Source organism: Desmodus rotundus, chromosome 2 (assembly GCF_022682495.2).
Source record: "Desmodus rotundus isolate HL8 chromosome 2, HLdesRot8A.1, whole genome shotgun sequence".
NCBI classification, from domain to species: Eukaryota; Metazoa; Chordata; class Mammalia; order Chiroptera; family Phyllostomidae; genus Desmodus; species Desmodus rotundus.
In genome coordinates, this window is record NC_071388.1 from 155,488,583 (window position 1) to 155,506,362 (window position 17,780).

General features: G+C 40.7%; 1 protein-coding gene across 3 annotated transcripts in view; it reads left to right on the top strand.

Annotated features, from left to right (window-relative positions):
• Positions 1-16,372, top strand: part of B3GALT1 (beta-1,3-galactosyltransferase 1) — a 510,742-nt gene extending 494,370 nt beyond the window's left edge. For 2 of the 3 annotated variants that reach the window (XM_071220665.1, XM_024579916.3), the window contains 2 exons: positions 9,175-9,239; positions 11,582-16,372. In XM_071220665.1, the coding sequence (XP_071076766.1) occupies positions 11,811-12,791 (981 nt within the window). In that variant the 5' untranslated portion in view covers positions 9,175-9,239; positions 11,582-11,810 and the 3' untranslated portion in view covers positions 12,792-16,372. The remainder of the gene's footprint in view (positions 1-9,174; positions 9,240-11,581) is intronic. The other variant, XM_071220664.1, reaches the window with a different exon arrangement.
• The last annotated feature ends 1,408 nt before the right edge of the window (positions 16,373-17,780 follow it).

Sequence of the window (17,780 nt, forward strand, 5' to 3'; positions counted from 1 at the left end):
TCCGCCAGTAGGTACTAACTTAACATTATCCACAAAACCACAGATTTCAGAAACAAAGGGACACATTTAAAAACCTGTGCCAAACAAAACTGTCATTGTCACCCAGGCATTCCTTTGGGTGCATTGCTAGAATAATTTATGAAGCTGATTTTAGTGGGAAGGAAACAAAAACACTAATTCAAAAGGCCTGTGTCCCCGCACCATTACTTCCAATAGTTAATATATGGAAATGGCCTGAATGTCCACTGATGGGCGAATGGATAAAGAAATGGTGAATATCTATATATATAAAATTTATATAATTCAGCCACAAAAAAGAATGAAATCTTTCCATTTGCGACAACATAGATGGACCTTCACGGCATTGTGCTCAGTGAAATAAATCAGGCAGAGAAAGATTAGTACCATACAATCCCTCTTACATGTGGAATTTTAAAAAATTAATAAAGTTCATAGACACAGAGAACAGATTAGTGGTGCCACAAGCCGGGAATGGGGTGTGGGAGAAATGGGTGAACTTTTCTGTTTTTTAGTTTAAATTGAAAAACATAAAATTGGTGATCTTGGTAGTAGTGATCTTGGTTTAACAATCTTAACATGTGCCTTAATGATGTGCCTTAATAACCGACCAGCTCACGAACATGGCCACACTTTGACTAAAGAGACATGGTAGAGAATGGAAAGTGAGTATTTTATTCCCTCTAATCTGATGCTTTTACATTTGTGTTGTTTCACGTGTTTCCTTTTTTTTTAAAAAAAAGGACTATGTCCTTTCACAATTGACCTATTTCTAATTATACTTAAAGACATTTTCTAAATTCAGCTTTTACAATATTTTCAAATAATCTGATAGGTTTTCAAATTACGTAATAAGGGAAAGGGAAAGCAAATAGCTTGAAATCTCTCAGAAAAGTCACCTGCACCATCTGTCTAGGACTTAATGAAAAAAAATGACTGTTTAAACCTAGATGTTGAAAAAAATAACCTCAGAATTTCATAGAAATCATCTCTAATGAGCCAAGTAAAAACATACTTTGAATGGAACTTTACATTTCAACAGTGTCAGAGACAGCCTGACATCTCAGATATAAAGAAAAGTAAAACTCTCGGATTGGTAGGTGAACGAAAACCACAGAATCATTGTTCACCCTTTGTTGTCATTAACAAAACCTATCCTATATGCCTGATAACTTTGTCTATTATATAAATTCCTTAGTTTAAAGAAATTGGTCTCAAAACTTGTCTTTGGAAATATATTTTCTACATGGAAAAAATAGCCAAAAAGCAGAAGGCAGGCAAATGACTCCCTGTTTTGGTATGAACTTACATCCTTCCCACTCTGAGAGAGCAGAGTGCTGGAACAGGAAGGGGTGTGAAGCACATTGGCCCCTCACCCACCTCTCTGGTGAACATTGCTGGCCGGCTGCTAGAACGTGAAAAGCAGGCAGAGAGGGGTGAAGGGAAGAAAACACAGAGGTCCGCCAGAGAGGTGAGCAGCATAACACGAGAGTGCAGTGGGAAGGAGTCCTAGGCAAGAGGTGAAAGAAGAGAGTGACCAAGTGTGTCAGCGCAGGTGAGAGCAGGGAAGCCTGGCCTGCGATGGTCTCCTGGCTTTACTCAGAATGGCCGCCTGTGCCATGCTGGTGGACTGCATAGTTAAATAGGTGAGAAAACGTGAAAAGCAGGAGAATGCGCTCACTGAGGAGGTCTTTGTGGAAAATGAAGGAGAAAATTATGATAACAATTGAAAGTGATGCCAGGGTCAAGAGAAGGTTTTGGTGTAATTCTTGTTGTGTTTTGTTTTTGTTTTTTGTTTTTTTAAGCAAAGGCAGAGAAGTGGGAATGTGGAGACTGAAAATGCCAAATCTAGATGAGTCCTTCATCCAGTGGGTTGAGCAAACATGGGCCAGTGGGAGAAATTTTGATCAGTGAGGATTAATGCAATTTTAAAACTAAGAGATTGGGGGGTTCTCCCCCCAGTTCCCTGGGGGCAGGGAATGTTTCCAAAAAGATTTCATAATAAAGCTACTACTTGAATCTTTTTCTCTGTCAGCCCTTTGCTCTGTCCAGGGGACCAAATTGTCACAGTCTCTTTGATAATGAGACCTTACCCCACAACAGTGGAAGGCTTAGGAGGAAGAATAAAGGTGATGGACAGTAGTGGAGAATTTCTGTGGTGGGGAAGGGAGAATGAAAGCGACACAAGAATGAGAACTGAACAGCAAAGGTCTCGGGGGAGTTGGCATTGTAATCTCTGCCTACATAATCCAAGTGAGATGAGACCAGTGTAGCCTATCAGGCTCAAGAGCTATATAAGGTTGATTGTGAAGAATTCAAGGCACCCACTGAGGTGAAGAGTTCAGCGTGTCAGCAGGATGAGAACTGGCAGGCTGCCTTTGTAACCTTGGGAGAAAACAAGACTCTTAAGCAGAAAAGAAATTGTAAAAAGAAGGGAATGTGTAGAAATAGAAATCTGAAGCACCGAATCATGTCTGGTGAGGATGAAACTGAGCAAGTGTTTGGTGAATAGCTTTTGCAGAGAGACGCTGGGGATTGGCAGAGATAAGGACTGTGAAAACCAACATAGACGACGAAGGATGAGAATGAAAAAAATGTCTCAGAAATTTGGGGCAGCATTTTCATCCGATTGGCCAGGAGGTACTAATTTAAGAAAATTATACACAAAACCACAGCTTTCAGAAACAAAGGGACACATTTAAAAACCTGTGCCAAACAAAACTGTCATTGTCACCCAGGATTTCCTTCGGGTGCCGTTCCAGAACAAATTATAAAGCTGATTTGCGTGGTAAACATTGATAAGTTCCTTTGTTCAGTGGTGAAATGATTATCAACTTTGTAATACTCTATTTTGGATAGGTTTATTACAATTCTTACAAGCCTATGAGGAAACAAGTGATGAATCTTGTGGTGGCTTTGATTTATACATCTATAAAATAATCATGCTGTAGCCATTTCAGGCTATTTTAGTGTACATAGTATATTGATTACGGCTATGTAAATGCTCTCAGTGTTATTTAAATCTGGAGGGTTTTGATATTCGAAAGTTATATTTGAAAAAATTCTAATTCTACATCATATTAGTTAGTGCTAATGATAGTAGTCATAATGACATTTCCTCTAACTTTGTGCCCCACTGTTTCAACTGAAGTGCAAGACTTTTTATATAGACATGAGAAAGTGAAATTGAAACTTCTTATGAAAACAGTCAACTGGAAATGCCAATTTTCTTTCTTTTGAGCAATAGCCAGGTTGAAAAACCTGCTTTTGGACTAAATAATCGGGATGCATTGACGGACCACTGCTCATCTCTGGACTTGTCTTTATTTCTCACGGTCATGCTTCTCATTCATGTAGCAGTGTTCAGCTGAACGAGTTTTCACACGCAGTATCGCATTTGATCCTTACACTGACCCTGCAAAGTGTGGCCAAATGTTATTCTCACTTCATAGAGGAGGAAGTAAGGTAGAGAGCTGCCCTTGGTTCAGAGCCGTGACTAGCAACCTGGAAGTTGAATCCTTGCCTCCCAGTGCCAAAAGATCGACTGCCCACAGAATACTTTTCATGGACAGCCCCTACACACAATTATTTTTGACTATTATGTATTCCAATAAATTGATATGTATAAAGGAGCATTCAAGTTTAAAAAAGAAAAGAAAAATTGTAAATTCTCCTCCATATGTTGTCAGTGGCTGCATGGTACTCTCATCATTCTTTTAAATATGACCTAAAATAAGAATTGCCTCTCTATGATGAGCTGCCTAAGAAATATCACCTTAGACTTTGAAAATTTTAGACAGCAAATAACTAACATCTTTCTGGTTTCTAAAAATATCTATTCATATCAATCCCTTCCCCCAAATAATGAGCCAAATGAATACTCTTTCTGGTATCACATAGCTCATCATTTTTTAATTCTCCCAGCTGCTGATTATATTAGTACAATATCTTCCTTCTCATCCTCTTCCACTGCTGTGGTAAAAAATCCCAGCATTTCACTACCCAGTGGAAAAGGCCTACCCAGCCACACTGCCAGGCTCCCAGACTCCTGTGATTAAATAAGTGATTGCTCTGCGCATCTTTAAAAATATGTCTCGTCTAAGGCAGTCAAGATAGAGTATCCATCACTGCAAAAGAAGCCAAGCATTTATTTAAAATAATAAGATATCCTCATTTTCATGTTTCCCGGAGAGGATTGTCATGAGGTTTGAAAATTCTCTGGGCCCTGTCTAGAACTAGGGCAACACATTGATTTGAAGAAAGCTATAATCATCCCTTCTAATTTGAAGTGCACTTTCTCTGCAGTGAGTGAGAATAGCAAGAGCCATCCCCATCCCAATCCCCCCTCTGTCAAGCCGGCCCCAATTCTTCTGAGTGCACGGATTTATAGAGACCTTTTCAATAAACTTCAAGGCACATCAAACTAAAAGGAGAAAGGTTCAAATAGTTGCTTCCAGATTTAGGAGAGAAATGACTTCAACTGCCAAGTCATGATGAATACCACCCTTTGCTTTACGCCAGCTCCTCGTAGCAAATGATCTGTTGGGCAAGTTCAATTCTGGGGTCTCTTTGAAAGGATTCATAATTAAAATTTTAAAAGGAACAAATTAGCTCTTTGTCTTTCCGAGGCAGAGGAGTCAGAACACTTCTATGAGCACTCAGGGATTTTGACTTCTAGGGATATGATACCTTCCACAGCCAAGGAGTCTTACTTCAAAGAAAGGCTAGAGGAAGCCAGCCCTCTTGTGATTTGGGGAGATAATAATTTAGCAAGCTGTGTAACATAATGGTTTATGAAATTCTTCCTTCAAGGACCATTATCTAGGGCTAATGGTGCTTTATTTCTTCCTTTCTTGTGCTTATTTAGAGCGTAATTACAAGAGCAAAAGGAAGGGAGGGAGTTGGGCATCAAGATAATCATTCGCCAAATTAATGCAGCCAAGTAGAATTTCTGGCCTCTGGGGCTCCTTTATCAATTAGCTCTATTGCTGTCTGAGCTCCTGTATTTCCCCACAGAATGAAGTTGGTTTGTTTTTTTTTTCCACTCATACACCAGCTCTGAGGAAAAATCATTTGAGATCAAAAGATTTTTTCAGAAAAAGTCTTTTACCCTGTTGATATCATGATGTACTACTATACAGCCAGCTTCTCACCCATTTCATAGGACTGATAATTATTAGCTCATCTCTCCCTCTCTCTCGTTCTCTCTCTATCTCTATCTCCACCTATCTCTCTCTAAGGCTCCGTTTTCCTTTTTTTTTTCTCTCTCTTAACTGGTTAAATTGTTTTTTCCCAACTGTCTCACCTTTCTGCACCATGTTTTTAAAGTTACTAGGTGGATTTTAATGTTAAAACCACTTCTGTAATTTCATGCAGTCTGAATATTCAAGACTGGCTCTGAATAATAGAAATGCTAGCAGTGTTTCCCACCTGTGCAGGCGACAGGAGCATTGCTTGTGTCCCCAGTCACAAGTTGGTATCTCAGGGACTGTTGGACCCATCCTTTTGGGAAATGTGCCACATCCTGGCTTATCTTTCTAAACTAATTAGCATTTTAAGAGGAAAGGGAAAGTAGCAGGAGCAAAGGACTGCTTAAAACTATGCCAGAGTCTTCACGTGGTCTTGCAAATATAATCTGAACTAGCTTTTAAAAAATCTAACAATAAATCAAAATTGGTGTCCCTTTTCACACTCATGTTTTATTCTTCTTTGAATGCCAATTGCAAACTTTTCACCCTTTAAAAATTGGTTTACCAAAACCCAAGAATTTACCTGCTCAAGCCAAGAAAATAAAATGTGAAGTCTTGTAGAGCGAAATATTTCCTTTTATTGCTACCCAAAAAAGTAGATGTTTGGGGTGGAACTGTGTCCTTCAGAAAGATATATGGAAATCCAAACTGGCAGTAATCCAGAATTTGACCTTCCTTGGAAGCAGGGTCCTCTAAAGATAATCAAGCTAAAATGAGGTCATTAGGATAGGCCCTAATCGAATGTGACTGGTGTCCTTATGAAACGGGGAAATGTGGACACAGACACACTGGGGGGATGACGCCAAGTAAAGCTGAAGCCAGAGATCTGGGCAATGCATCTCAAAGCCAGAAGTGCCAAAGATTACCTGAAAACCACCAGATACCAGGGGAGACACATGAAACAGGTCCAGCCTCTGAGCCCTCAGAAGAAACCAACCCTGCTAAGATCGTCTTTGACGTCTAGCTTTCAGAGATGTTGCACAGCACATCTGTGGTGTTCAAACTACCCAGATGGTGGCGCTTTGCCACAGCAGTTCTAGACAACTAACACAGTGCGTAGCTTCCATCTCCGAAGAGAGGGCATTTGCAGGAGTGGGTGGAATGGCCACGGCTGGAAAATAGGAAGCCAAAAACATCCGGAAGACCAGGGAGGTGCAGAGGTCAAAACCAAAAAGATATTCCTAAAAAAGTATTAATTCCAGACCCAGCTGGTGTGGTTCAGTGGGTTGGGCATCATCCTGCAAACCAAAAGTTTGCCAGTTATTCCAGGTCAGGACACATGCCTGGATTGCCACTCAGGTCCTCAGTAGGGGGCGCACAAGAGGCAACCACACATTGATGTTTCTCTCCCTCTCTTTCTCCCTCCCTTCCCTTCTCTCTAAACATAAATAAAATAAGTAAGTAGATAAATAAAAATCTTTTAAAAAAACATTAATTCCAAAGAGCCAACCAAGGAAACAAAACCTTAGTTAAAGACAAAGACAGAACCAGTTTGCAATGCATCCTCAGAGAATGACCTATTTTTATAAATTAGCCCCCCTCTCTCCTCCCACTTCTGTTCAGGCTCGATCACATTACTTCCACTTTTTTTTTAATCACAGCACTTACTGCTACCTGAAATTATTTTTGTATGTATTTATCATATGTTTTATTTTCTGCCTCCCTCTCCTAGAAGGTAAGCTCCCCATCTGCCTTACCGCTAGTAGAACAGTGCCTGGCATCTAACAGGTGTTTGGTACATCTTTGATGAACAAATGAAGTAGACTTGAAAATCCAAGGAAAAGCTGAACCTGGAGATACTGTTTTGTGAGGCACCAGAGAGTGCAAGCGGGCCATTGGGTGGGCCCTGTAGCCTTGCGCATGAGAGTAGGGCACATGGAACATTTGCCAAGCCGACCAAGTGGTAACCAATGCATAGAAAATCAGTGTTAACTTATGTCTAACTGAACCCTACTGGGGAAAGGCAAGAACGTGGCACCCCAAACTAAGCACAGGACACCTAAGAGACAGACACTGCCTGCCTGCTTCGAGGACTTACCTCTGGCCATACAACAGAACTTTAGCAAATTTAGGGAATTTTTTTTTAAAAAATAAATGACTCAGAATAACAGACTATCCACCATGCATTTTCTAGGAGGAACATGTGCTTCTTAAATTGAAAATTCTGCCCCATTAACTTCCTGAAAGCTGCAGGTGGACAGTTACTGGAGAGTTCTGCGAATGTGGCAATCTGCTATACAGTAAGGCCCCTGAGGGAAAAATCTTTCAAGTGTTATAGTAAATGTTTCTATTTAGAGGGATTTGTATTTAACGGATGGCGAGTTAATGTGTCATCAGTGTCTGTGGTTGTGGAAGGGCTGCTAAAAGGAATGACAAACGTTGTATGTGCACCTTGCTATTTTACTGATACATTCACATGTCGGTTAAACAAGACTTCAAATCTTGTCAAACTGAAAGAACCTCCAGAGGATCATGCCTTGTGACACTCTCCTTCCCCAGAACTTTTTCAATTGAATTTTGCTTTTCAGTGGGCCTTTGGCTTTTAGTTTTCCAGAAAGAAAATAGAATTCTCTCGTAGGAAAATCTATACAGTGTAGTCACTAACCTTAGGCAAACAAACCAAAACATGGACACCAACCCTATGTATTTAGATGACTCGACTGATGTCTGTGCTCTGGATCCCAAATCATGACCTGAGAGCTGCCATGGTCCCCTCTTCTCCGTCAGATCCTGCTCTTTGCCCCAGAAATGCAAGAGACCGGCAATGGTCATCAATACCTATAATGTGTTTGGAGATTAAACAGGTGCCATTTTTGCCCTTTTTTTATGCTTAAGGCTAGTGAGGCACAGAAAACCACATAGCAAGTTAAGATTACTCCAGGAGTAAAATGCGGACACCCAGCCCATTACCAACTATTTCGTCCAGCATATGTGAAATTACTCTTTCAAGTTAAATGCACCATGCTACTCTCCTGTCTCTGTACTTATATTACTAATTCTGGTCAAGAAGCTTATATTTGTATTTGTTTGGTCACCTGAAAATGTTTTGTTGCAAGCAGAAGGGACATTTTTAGCATCCTTTTGTCATTATCTTTGGCTGCTCGTCGGCTTTTAGGCTGGTTCCTTGTCCCGTTTCAAATCCTCTGTTTGTATAGGTGATTGCTTGTATTTACTAGCGACTGAGATATTCTGTGCCTACTTTTGTGCTCATGTTTGAAAAAAAATCATCAATAGAAAGAACAATTTATTCAGTGTGTGTGTGTTTCAGAGCTCAGAAACAGGGGGCTGCAGAGTGTGTCTGAGCCTATTTTGCGGTTACAGCTCTCTCCACCCCCAGCATCCTTCAGCTTTAAAGTGTTCTTTGCCAATCATTATTTTTTCATGATTAAGAATCCCCACAGAATTGCTGTAGTGTGGTATGTGGCAAACCAAAATGAACTAGGAAAAATCCAAGCCGTGAACACACATCTAAGAAAATGAACACATGGACCCTGGGAGACTAGCAGCCCGAGATGCTCCCTGCCACCCTGGGCGTTCCCATCCAAGATTTTGCCTATTGTCCTTACAGGCCTTGGGGAGCTTGAAAGGACCACCAACCACCCGCTCACTAACTGTGTGAGCTTGAGCAGGCTACTTACTATTTCTGCATCTCAATTCCGTCACCTTTAAAGTGGAGAAACCTCTCGTAACACTGTAGGGAATGAAGCTCTATGAAAACACCCAACATAGATAACAGCCCAGTGCCTGCGCGCATCCACATTCACGATGAGGCTTACCATCACAACAGTGTGGCGTACGTTTGTTAGCTGTCTAGGGGACAATGCTTATGCTTCAATAGAACAGCTTTATAAGTACACAAACTTCTTCATGGTCTCACCTATTTCTCTTCTACTTCTCCCTCTTCTAGCTCTTTCTAAATCTCCTGGTACCTGTGTTTATGGAGTCCCTCCCCCCAGAAAATCACACGGAAAGGTATGGGATAAAACCAACTGTCACCTACCCTTCTGAGGCAAAGAACTATGGGAGAAAGAAACCCCACAGAATACGGAAGAATAAATTGCTATGGAAATCAGTGGCTAGGATTTGAGGAAAGTAAAACCCTTTCTTTCCCCCTTTAGATTGCAAAGGTGGTAACCAGCTACTCAGCTCAGGGCAGTTTCTGAGAGCCACTCACCCTCCGACCCCTGCTTATCTCAATGGCCCCAAACTCCACCACTCCCACCCTACTCCGCATCACCTGTCCTCTTCCTTCACTCCACTGCTGGCAGTCCTGGCACACCCCTGCTCCCTCATTTTATGCCTTTGAATATTCTGTTCCCTTTACCTAGAATGCCCAACTCTCATCCTGGTAATTCCTAGTTGTCCATGAAGATTCAGCTCAGATGACTTTTCTGAATTCTCCATGGCACCCCCCACCCTGGGGCTAGCACACCCATGGGCTCCAGGGAGGGACGGAGGAGGGATTCCCACTGCAGTCCAGGAGAACGGTGCCCTCTGGAGCCGCGCTCTGCACGTCTGCAGGACGGCACCTGGTCCTCCCACGTCCTGTCCACCAGCCCACCTCTCCTGTGGACTCCAACATCCTTGTGATGGAAATTTTTATCCCATTTTTTAAACTGTTTATTTGAAGTCTTTCCTCAAGACTGTGAACTGCTTGATGAGGAGCATGGGTTCTATTTCTGTTCTTCCAATGCTTCTCACACACCATTAATTCTCCATTAATAGCCTGGTTAGTGGTTCCAGTAGCGAACTTGACAAGAGTCTCTTCCACATGAGACTCTTTGGGGCCCTGAACAGCTTAGTAATAAGTGGCTGACAATTTAATAGGAAAGTATGAAAGGCAACACGGCCTATCTGATGATAAAGATAGGCCAATAGGAATCAGCTGAGTAGAATAATTGTGGAGAGAGTTTTCTTTCTAGTATCCTCCAGAGACTCACTCACATCCCTTCAGAATTCAAATGGAAGTGGTATCTCCAAATCCCAAGGTGAGAAGGCTGGAGTCCTGCTGCCTGAAGCCATTCTAATATTCATTTAGTTAGAACTGTAACCCCGCTGAGTTACTGCTGCCCTCACACGGCCATCTATTCACAGTCAGCTCTTGGCTTAGACAAGAGGATGTGTATTATCTCTGCTGTTGCCCATCGCGTCTTTTCATTTCCTGATGACTATTGTGCTCGGAAGCATGATTTTCAGTCTGTAATCCCAGTTACATTTTTTCAACACAGTCTGTACGTTTAAGTGCGCAGTTCTCTTTGAAGCAGACTTTGTTGAAATCGATATTCATTATCTACTATCGCTGTCTTCCAGACTACCCATTTTGCTCTAGCTAGGAAGGAAGAGACAATTTTTTACATGAATGGACTTTGTAACTTGGCACATTTCTTTTTAACTGGCATGATAGCAGCTAAATTTCTAGAAATAATTTGAGTCCCAAAGGACAACTTTTTTATTCAAACATCAATTAAAGCTCTGTATCACAACTTCACTGAATTTGTGGCCGCCAAGCTCAGCTGTCTCTCTCACGTATTCCTGATGTGTTTACAGGAGTGTAACTAAGTAAAAAGAATTTAACAGGGCAGTATAATGTCATCAAAGGAACATAAGGGTAAATTGTTGAAGACCACAAAAAGTGGTACAGTTTAGGCCAACTCCCACATGAATGCTGCTAGCTGTCTGAAAAGACGCTTGTGTGACCACTTCCTGCGTGAGGAGTAAAGGTGTTCTCCGTGTGACGCCTCAGAAAGCCAAAGTAAAGCACAAGTGAGGGAGAGTTGGGAAGTGCTGCTAAGTCTGAACCAAAGCAGACGATTTTAGCAGAGATTTTCCAATGGTGATCGACACATTTTCAGATACAGGGCTAGAGAAAGCAAAGAGATGTTGAGAACTGATTGCTTCATCGGAGTCAAGCAAACAAAAACTCAGAGTTGGGAAAACAAGAGAGATATGAGGCCATGTGTGAGCCTTCCCTGCTCGAAAGAAGACGTTAATGTCAGAAAGTGTTTAAGCACAAAGATGGCCTCTTATAAATAGTGTGAAACTAGCTTTAGTTACTAATGTTCAGTTGACTTCGTATTCATCTAGAGCTTATAATCTATGTACTTGTTATGGGATATGATTACCCATACATCTGTTCTGTTCTATCAAGGGAAGAAAAGGGAGGATGGTTGTGTCAGGAAGTTTTCAGTACTGATGGAAATGAATAATTATGTTTATTTTCATCATCGTGGGCAATTCTTATACCCTTAGTATGTTTATTTGAGAATTTGAATGAGTACATAAATCTGAACTACTCTACTTTATTGATTTTGCAGAGTTAAGAGGAAGATCTATGAGGCATGGAACCTTCCATCAGGTTTTGAAGAAAGTAGAATGGATGCAGAGATACCAGACTGCCTCTAAGACCCATGGACAACCCCACATTCACACATCTCTGTCAAAGTTTAAGATTAATTAGTAACATGCCACCTTTGCAAGAGGAAAAGAAACTAATGCCAAGACGGCGTGTTCTTCAGTGTTTGGAATAGACGTGCTCTCAAGACCATGGCTTCAAAAGTCTCCTGTTTATACGTTTTGACAGTTGTGTGCTGGGCCAGCGCTCTCTGGTACTTGAGTGTAACTCGTCCTACTTCTTCCTACACTGGCTCCAAGCCATTCAGCCACCTAACAGTTGCCAGGAAAAACTTCACATTTGGCAACATAAGAACTCGACCTATAAACCCACATTCTTTTGAATTTCTTATAAATGAGCCCAACAAATGTGAGAAGAACATTCCTTTCCTTGTTATCCTCATCAGCACCACCCACAAAGAATTCGACGCCCGCCAGGCAATCCGAGAGACGTGGGGGGATGAGAACAACTTTAAAGGGATCAAGATAGCCACGCTGTTCCTCCTGGGCAAGAACGCTGACCCTGTTCTGAATCAGATGGTGGAGCAGGAGAGCCAAATCTTCCACGACATTATCGTGGAGGACTTCATTGACTCCTACCACAACCTCACCCTCAAAACATTAATGGGCATGAGATGGGTGGCCACTTTTTGTTCAAAAGCCAAGTATGTCATGAAAACAGACAGTGACATTTTTGTAAACATGGACAACCTTATTTATAAACTACTAAAACCCTCCACCAAGCCAAGAAGAAGGTATTTTACTGGCTACGTCATCAATGGAGGGCCAATCCGGGACGTCCGCAGTAAGTGGTATATGCCCAGGGACTTGTACCCTGACAGTAACTACCCACCATTCTGTTCGGGGACCGGCTATATCTTCTCAGCCGATGTAGCAGAACTCATTTACAAGACCTCACTCCACACCAGGCTGCTTCACCTTGAAGATGTCTATGTAGGACTGTGTCTGCGAAAGCTGGGCATACATCCTTTTCAGAACAGTGGCTTCAATCACTGGAAAATGGCCTACAGTTTGTGTAGGTACCGCCGAGTCATTACTGTGCATCAGATCTCCCCAGAAGAAATGCACAGAATCTGGAATGACATGTCGAGCAAGAAACATCTCAGATGTTAGGATTTTTACCAGTGTAAATACATTTCTTTTCTTTTTTTAAGAAATGGGGCTTAAGGTGTTGGTATTTTACAGTTGTCACCAGAAGTGAACTGGTGAAGGGGTTTTGTAAAAAGCTTTTTCTTCCCACTCCTTGTTCCTTTCTTGGATTATCAACTTACAAATGTCAGGCTCTGATCATAGAAACAACGTGTAAGTTAGAAGGGCCAGATTTTATTCTCAGGTCCTAAGGCCTTGCATTGATCTCAAAAAGCAACTTCCTGACAACTGCTAGGACTTACATACTGTGCATCTGAGACAAAAATCTGGTTCTGGGAAATGAAACTCACACTCACGTCTTCATAGCATCTCTGCAGAAGTAAACAAGTAGTTCCTTTTCAAAAACGATTCAGAAATAAGGCACAGTCAGGAAGACACACCGGACGTGACTATTAGTGTCGGTGCGCTATTCCGTTGAATTTTTACACACAGTGCCACACAGTGTGCACGGATTGGCGGGCCCCAGAAGAAATGAACTTAGTACTGGCAGGGAGGCTGCACTTAAATAAATGGAAATTTAACTTGAGAATCAAATACTTTGTATGTCTGGAAGAAAATATGCTTGCTCATGCAACAAACATTACCTGGTGCCTCCAAGTAGACTTTGCCAAATGTAATCTTACCTGCTCCCCTCCGTACCATGTTGCTAAGTGCAGTTTAAAGTCTCTGTCTCAGCCAGGCACATGTGTAGAACTAGGTTGGTGGGAAGCCAGAAGAACAATGAATCACATGGAGAAAATATAAATTTAAATATGCATTATAATTACTATAAGCTTAGCAAGCGTATAAGATGCCCCCTCCCACACATCTGCAAAGTGTGTAAGAAAATCTTTTAACAGATACCAACATTATTGAATGACTTATCCCTACAGTCGATAGATGTAATACTGTCTAATATCCAAAACATCCAAGTACCTCTAGCAGCCATGCTGGTAAGAGGTGTTCTGAGGCTCCAGAATTGAGGTTCACGGGAAAGAAGAGCAGGAAGCTTGGCTTCCACTTCTAATGATGCCATCCTACTTGTAGGGTCATGTGAGCAGGCATCTTTACCTTACTGTGCTTCAAATATGCTCATTTACAAAATGGTGGAAAAAACACCTACCTCACAGGTGCTGTGAGAGCAAATCACATTTGTAAGTATTTTGAGATCCTTGGTTTAAAAGGTGCTACTTAATGCAATGTATCATGCATTATGCTAAATGCTAAATGGTTACATAATTACAATGATGGTCAGAAGTAGTAGTGACATCATTTTAGTATAAGATCTGCCAAAATAAAGATCAAACATGAACTATTAGTGAACCTCATTCTTCTAAGACTTTTCCTTGGAAATATTAGGGGTTTGGGAAATATTAGGGGAGCTTCGATTTCTTTGTCATTTCTTCTGGTTTTGGTGAATAAGTCATTATTTCAGTGCATTGCCTTGATATTGTAGAGTGCTGAAAGTGCAGGCAGCTGGCTTTCTTTGAGGAGGAGCCTCTGGCCAGGGGCGTATTAAGGCAATTGAAGCACCTGCTTTGCAAAAGGTATCAACTTAGATCTTAGGAAACACTTGATCTGAATTCTCAGTCAGAACTTTGAGGGTGGGTAGAGCTGGTCCACTTCTATCAGAATAGACTCTCGGCAAATCCACACATTCCACATCTTCTGCCATTCATTAGAAAACCGTTTTCATTCAGAAAAAGGCCCACAACTGAAAGAGTATATACCTTTTTTTTAATCTAACCTTTGGAAGCCCCCCTAGAAGTTGATAGCAAATGAGTAGGAAAAAATGAATAAATGGAAGTTATGGCCTATTTCCTGAAAACACTGGATCTCTTATCGCCAGTGCAAAAGAGCCCAATGTTAGACAGGCCTCTCAGTCCTCTAGTGCATCCTCTTACAGTCAGCAGCACTGCTGGGTTAGATTAGAGACAGCATCGGGCAGCCTGGGGAGAGATGGATTAGCACAGGTGAGCTACCCTCCAGCCCCAACCTTTGACTGCTGTGAGTTCTGATCACTGCAGAAGTCTCATGACTTTGTACTTGGTTCTCCTTTCAGTCCTGTGGCTGAATTAAGCCTCTGTCTCATACTGCCATCTTGCATTGACCTTACGCTCACCATTGGTGTCAAGGAATTATGTATTATAAACATCACACATGTACATCTGTGCATTTTGGGGGGGTGTGTATGTGTGTACCTTATGACTAGAGAGCCCTAATCTTTAAAAGGAGCTTAAATCAGAGAATCATGTCTTAAAGAAGTATTTCCTAACTTTTTTATGCTAGGTAGTGCCCATGTGACAGACATGTAAATATTCATCCAAGACCATATGTATATATTTTAAAGGCATTTTTTTCTTCTCCCCAACTTTACGTATAGCTGGAATGTGCTTGCTGGGTACATGTTCTTCTGCATGGAGCTTGGGGAAGCAAGGCCATTTGCCCAGTTACAGTAGCCTAAAGCATGTTTGCCCTTTGTTTTTTGGATGTTCAAAAAATACTGTTTAAGTCAAGTGATCAGAAAAAGCTCTAATTTTCTACGATTGTTAATTTTATGACACTGGCCAAATTATGGTTTTGATTATTTGTGATGCCATTTTTTAAAAGTTACTATTTCTCTGACATAAAGTTATATTTCAGACAGTATTGTACTAGGAGCCATTCAGGCGGTTTTTACAGAAACCTTCCGATTCCGCCTACATGTTTTGTTCATTTTGCATTAGATGAAAAAAGATAGTAATAATTAGTGTCTGTACATTTTCTTTCTTAAAATTATTTTGGAAAAAATGTTTAATCTTTTTTGGCTAGTTTTGTGGCTTTGTGTCTTTTATATTGGCTCAAATGTCAGTTTCAATATATAATATTGTATTTTTAAATAATGGGAATCAAACTGAAGATCATTTTTGATTTGAATTAAATTCCGAAGAACAAAACCCCTTTGTGTGATACGACATGGTGAAAATAAACTCTTTACAGAGAAGCTAAAAAAGGAGTTTTTCAATCAAATCTCTTCTATCAAAAGACAGTGGAATATTTACATAAAGCATCTGGGATTCATTTTCTACCTTTCCTAATATGTGGGTTTAGTGGGGCAATTGATGATGTCATTTCTTCTGAAAAGGTGAAGATAGTTTTTATAAGCAACAAAAGCAACTTGTGAATGAAAGAAGTAATTTACTAGAAATATTTGTTGATGATAATTGACGTTTAGGTATATCATTATATATGAATGATTGTATTTATGTATTTATTTGTCAAAATTGTACATACTATTTCACCAAATGTAATTGTCTGTGCAAGTGCACCCTCGGGTTTGTAGTGCTGTTTAGGGTTACATGGGTTGCCAATCAAGCTGCTAATCAGAATACTATTTTTTGTATCCATGTTATAAAACTGAAAATGACAAATAGATGCTAAAGATGTCTTTACGTTCAGTTTCTTCACCTTCCTCTTGAAATGTAAACTGTTGATTGAAAGCACGATGCTAATGTATAAGCCCATCTGTCATGAGGAAGATTATGGATCCATAAAGCTGATTTTTTAAACCATTGGGACAAATAAACAGAAGGAGAACATCTTTTCCACTTTGCTTCTTTTCGGAAAGGATTTTTTTTGGTGAGATGTGATCATTACAATTACCCAGTGCCTTGGCATCAGCGAGCTTCTCCACAACCTCAACAGAGGTAATAGTTCAAAATATTCGGAGCTCTTCATGAGAGTCCAGGGCAGCTTGACAGTCAGCTTGGAGGTGATTTGGCCTACTAGGCCATGGGCCAGGCCTGGCTTTAGGAAACCGGTATTTTCCCTGCCCCTTTCCTCGGTACTCTCAGGAAAGTCTTTGTGTTAAAGTCTATGGATTGAACATACCAAGAAATTCTATCCAGAGAGCAGTACCTTGTTAATGTGCTTGGTGAGTTAGTGCATGTTGAATCTAAAGCAAAACTGTTATTCCTATGTTTCCCCCACATATGTCCTTTAGAATATTGCATACTATTTTAAAACTGATCAGATTGGAAAAATGCAATTCAGGCATTTGTTACAGCAGACAAATAGATGCTGATTGCCGATGCCTGACTCTGCAGGCAGGAGACTAATAGCTATTTAAGAGACAAAGTTCCCCTTTTTATCAATCCCGATCTAGCTAAATAGCTCTTCTTTACTTTTTAATGGAAATTTGACTTCAGATTTACTACCCCTGTACCTCAGAGTTCAAAAAGGTAAATGAAAACATAAAATAGATAGATTTGTATTCAATGTGACTTTTTAGAAGGACCAACATCAAGAGTCATGTTCTACAAGTATTGTCTCAGACTAGAAGCATCAGCGTCAAGTGGGAACTGAGTAGAAATGCCCTACCAGAAACGTGGGGTTGGAGCTCAGCAGTCTGCTTTAACGGGTCCTGTGGGTGATTCTGATGCACATTAAAATTGAGAACACTGATCAAGAGCAGGGATGAGCAAATCACACTTTAAACCACTGCTAGCCTGCTGCCCAGGAGCTAAGAATGGTTTCATGAAGAATATTTGCAATGACTTGATGATAGGGGACACTAACATCGAACCCCAACTAAGCAAAATAGTATGCCAGCAGTAAGAAGTTCACCCTTCTCATTAGCAGATGTGTATATATTGCAAGAAAGTGTACTCAGTTATAATTTTACTTTATTTTTAATTCCACTAAGGCAGAAACTGTGGAAATTTGTTGTATAAGTACTTCCATATATCTTCAACTTTGATTCTTGAAGCTTAAAATATTATCTGGTCCTTTACAGGAAGAGTTTGTCAACCTCTTACTTCAAGGAATAGGGAAACATCTGAAAAAGGTGCTATGTACAAAATCCCTCCAACTGTATACGAGGAGCCCCATCAATAAGTGTGCTGGAACTGTCTCCACGCATCCAGGGAAGTAACAACATAGTCGTGATAATGAACTGCAGTAAAAACCAACAGCTGTGTATATTTTTCAACTATT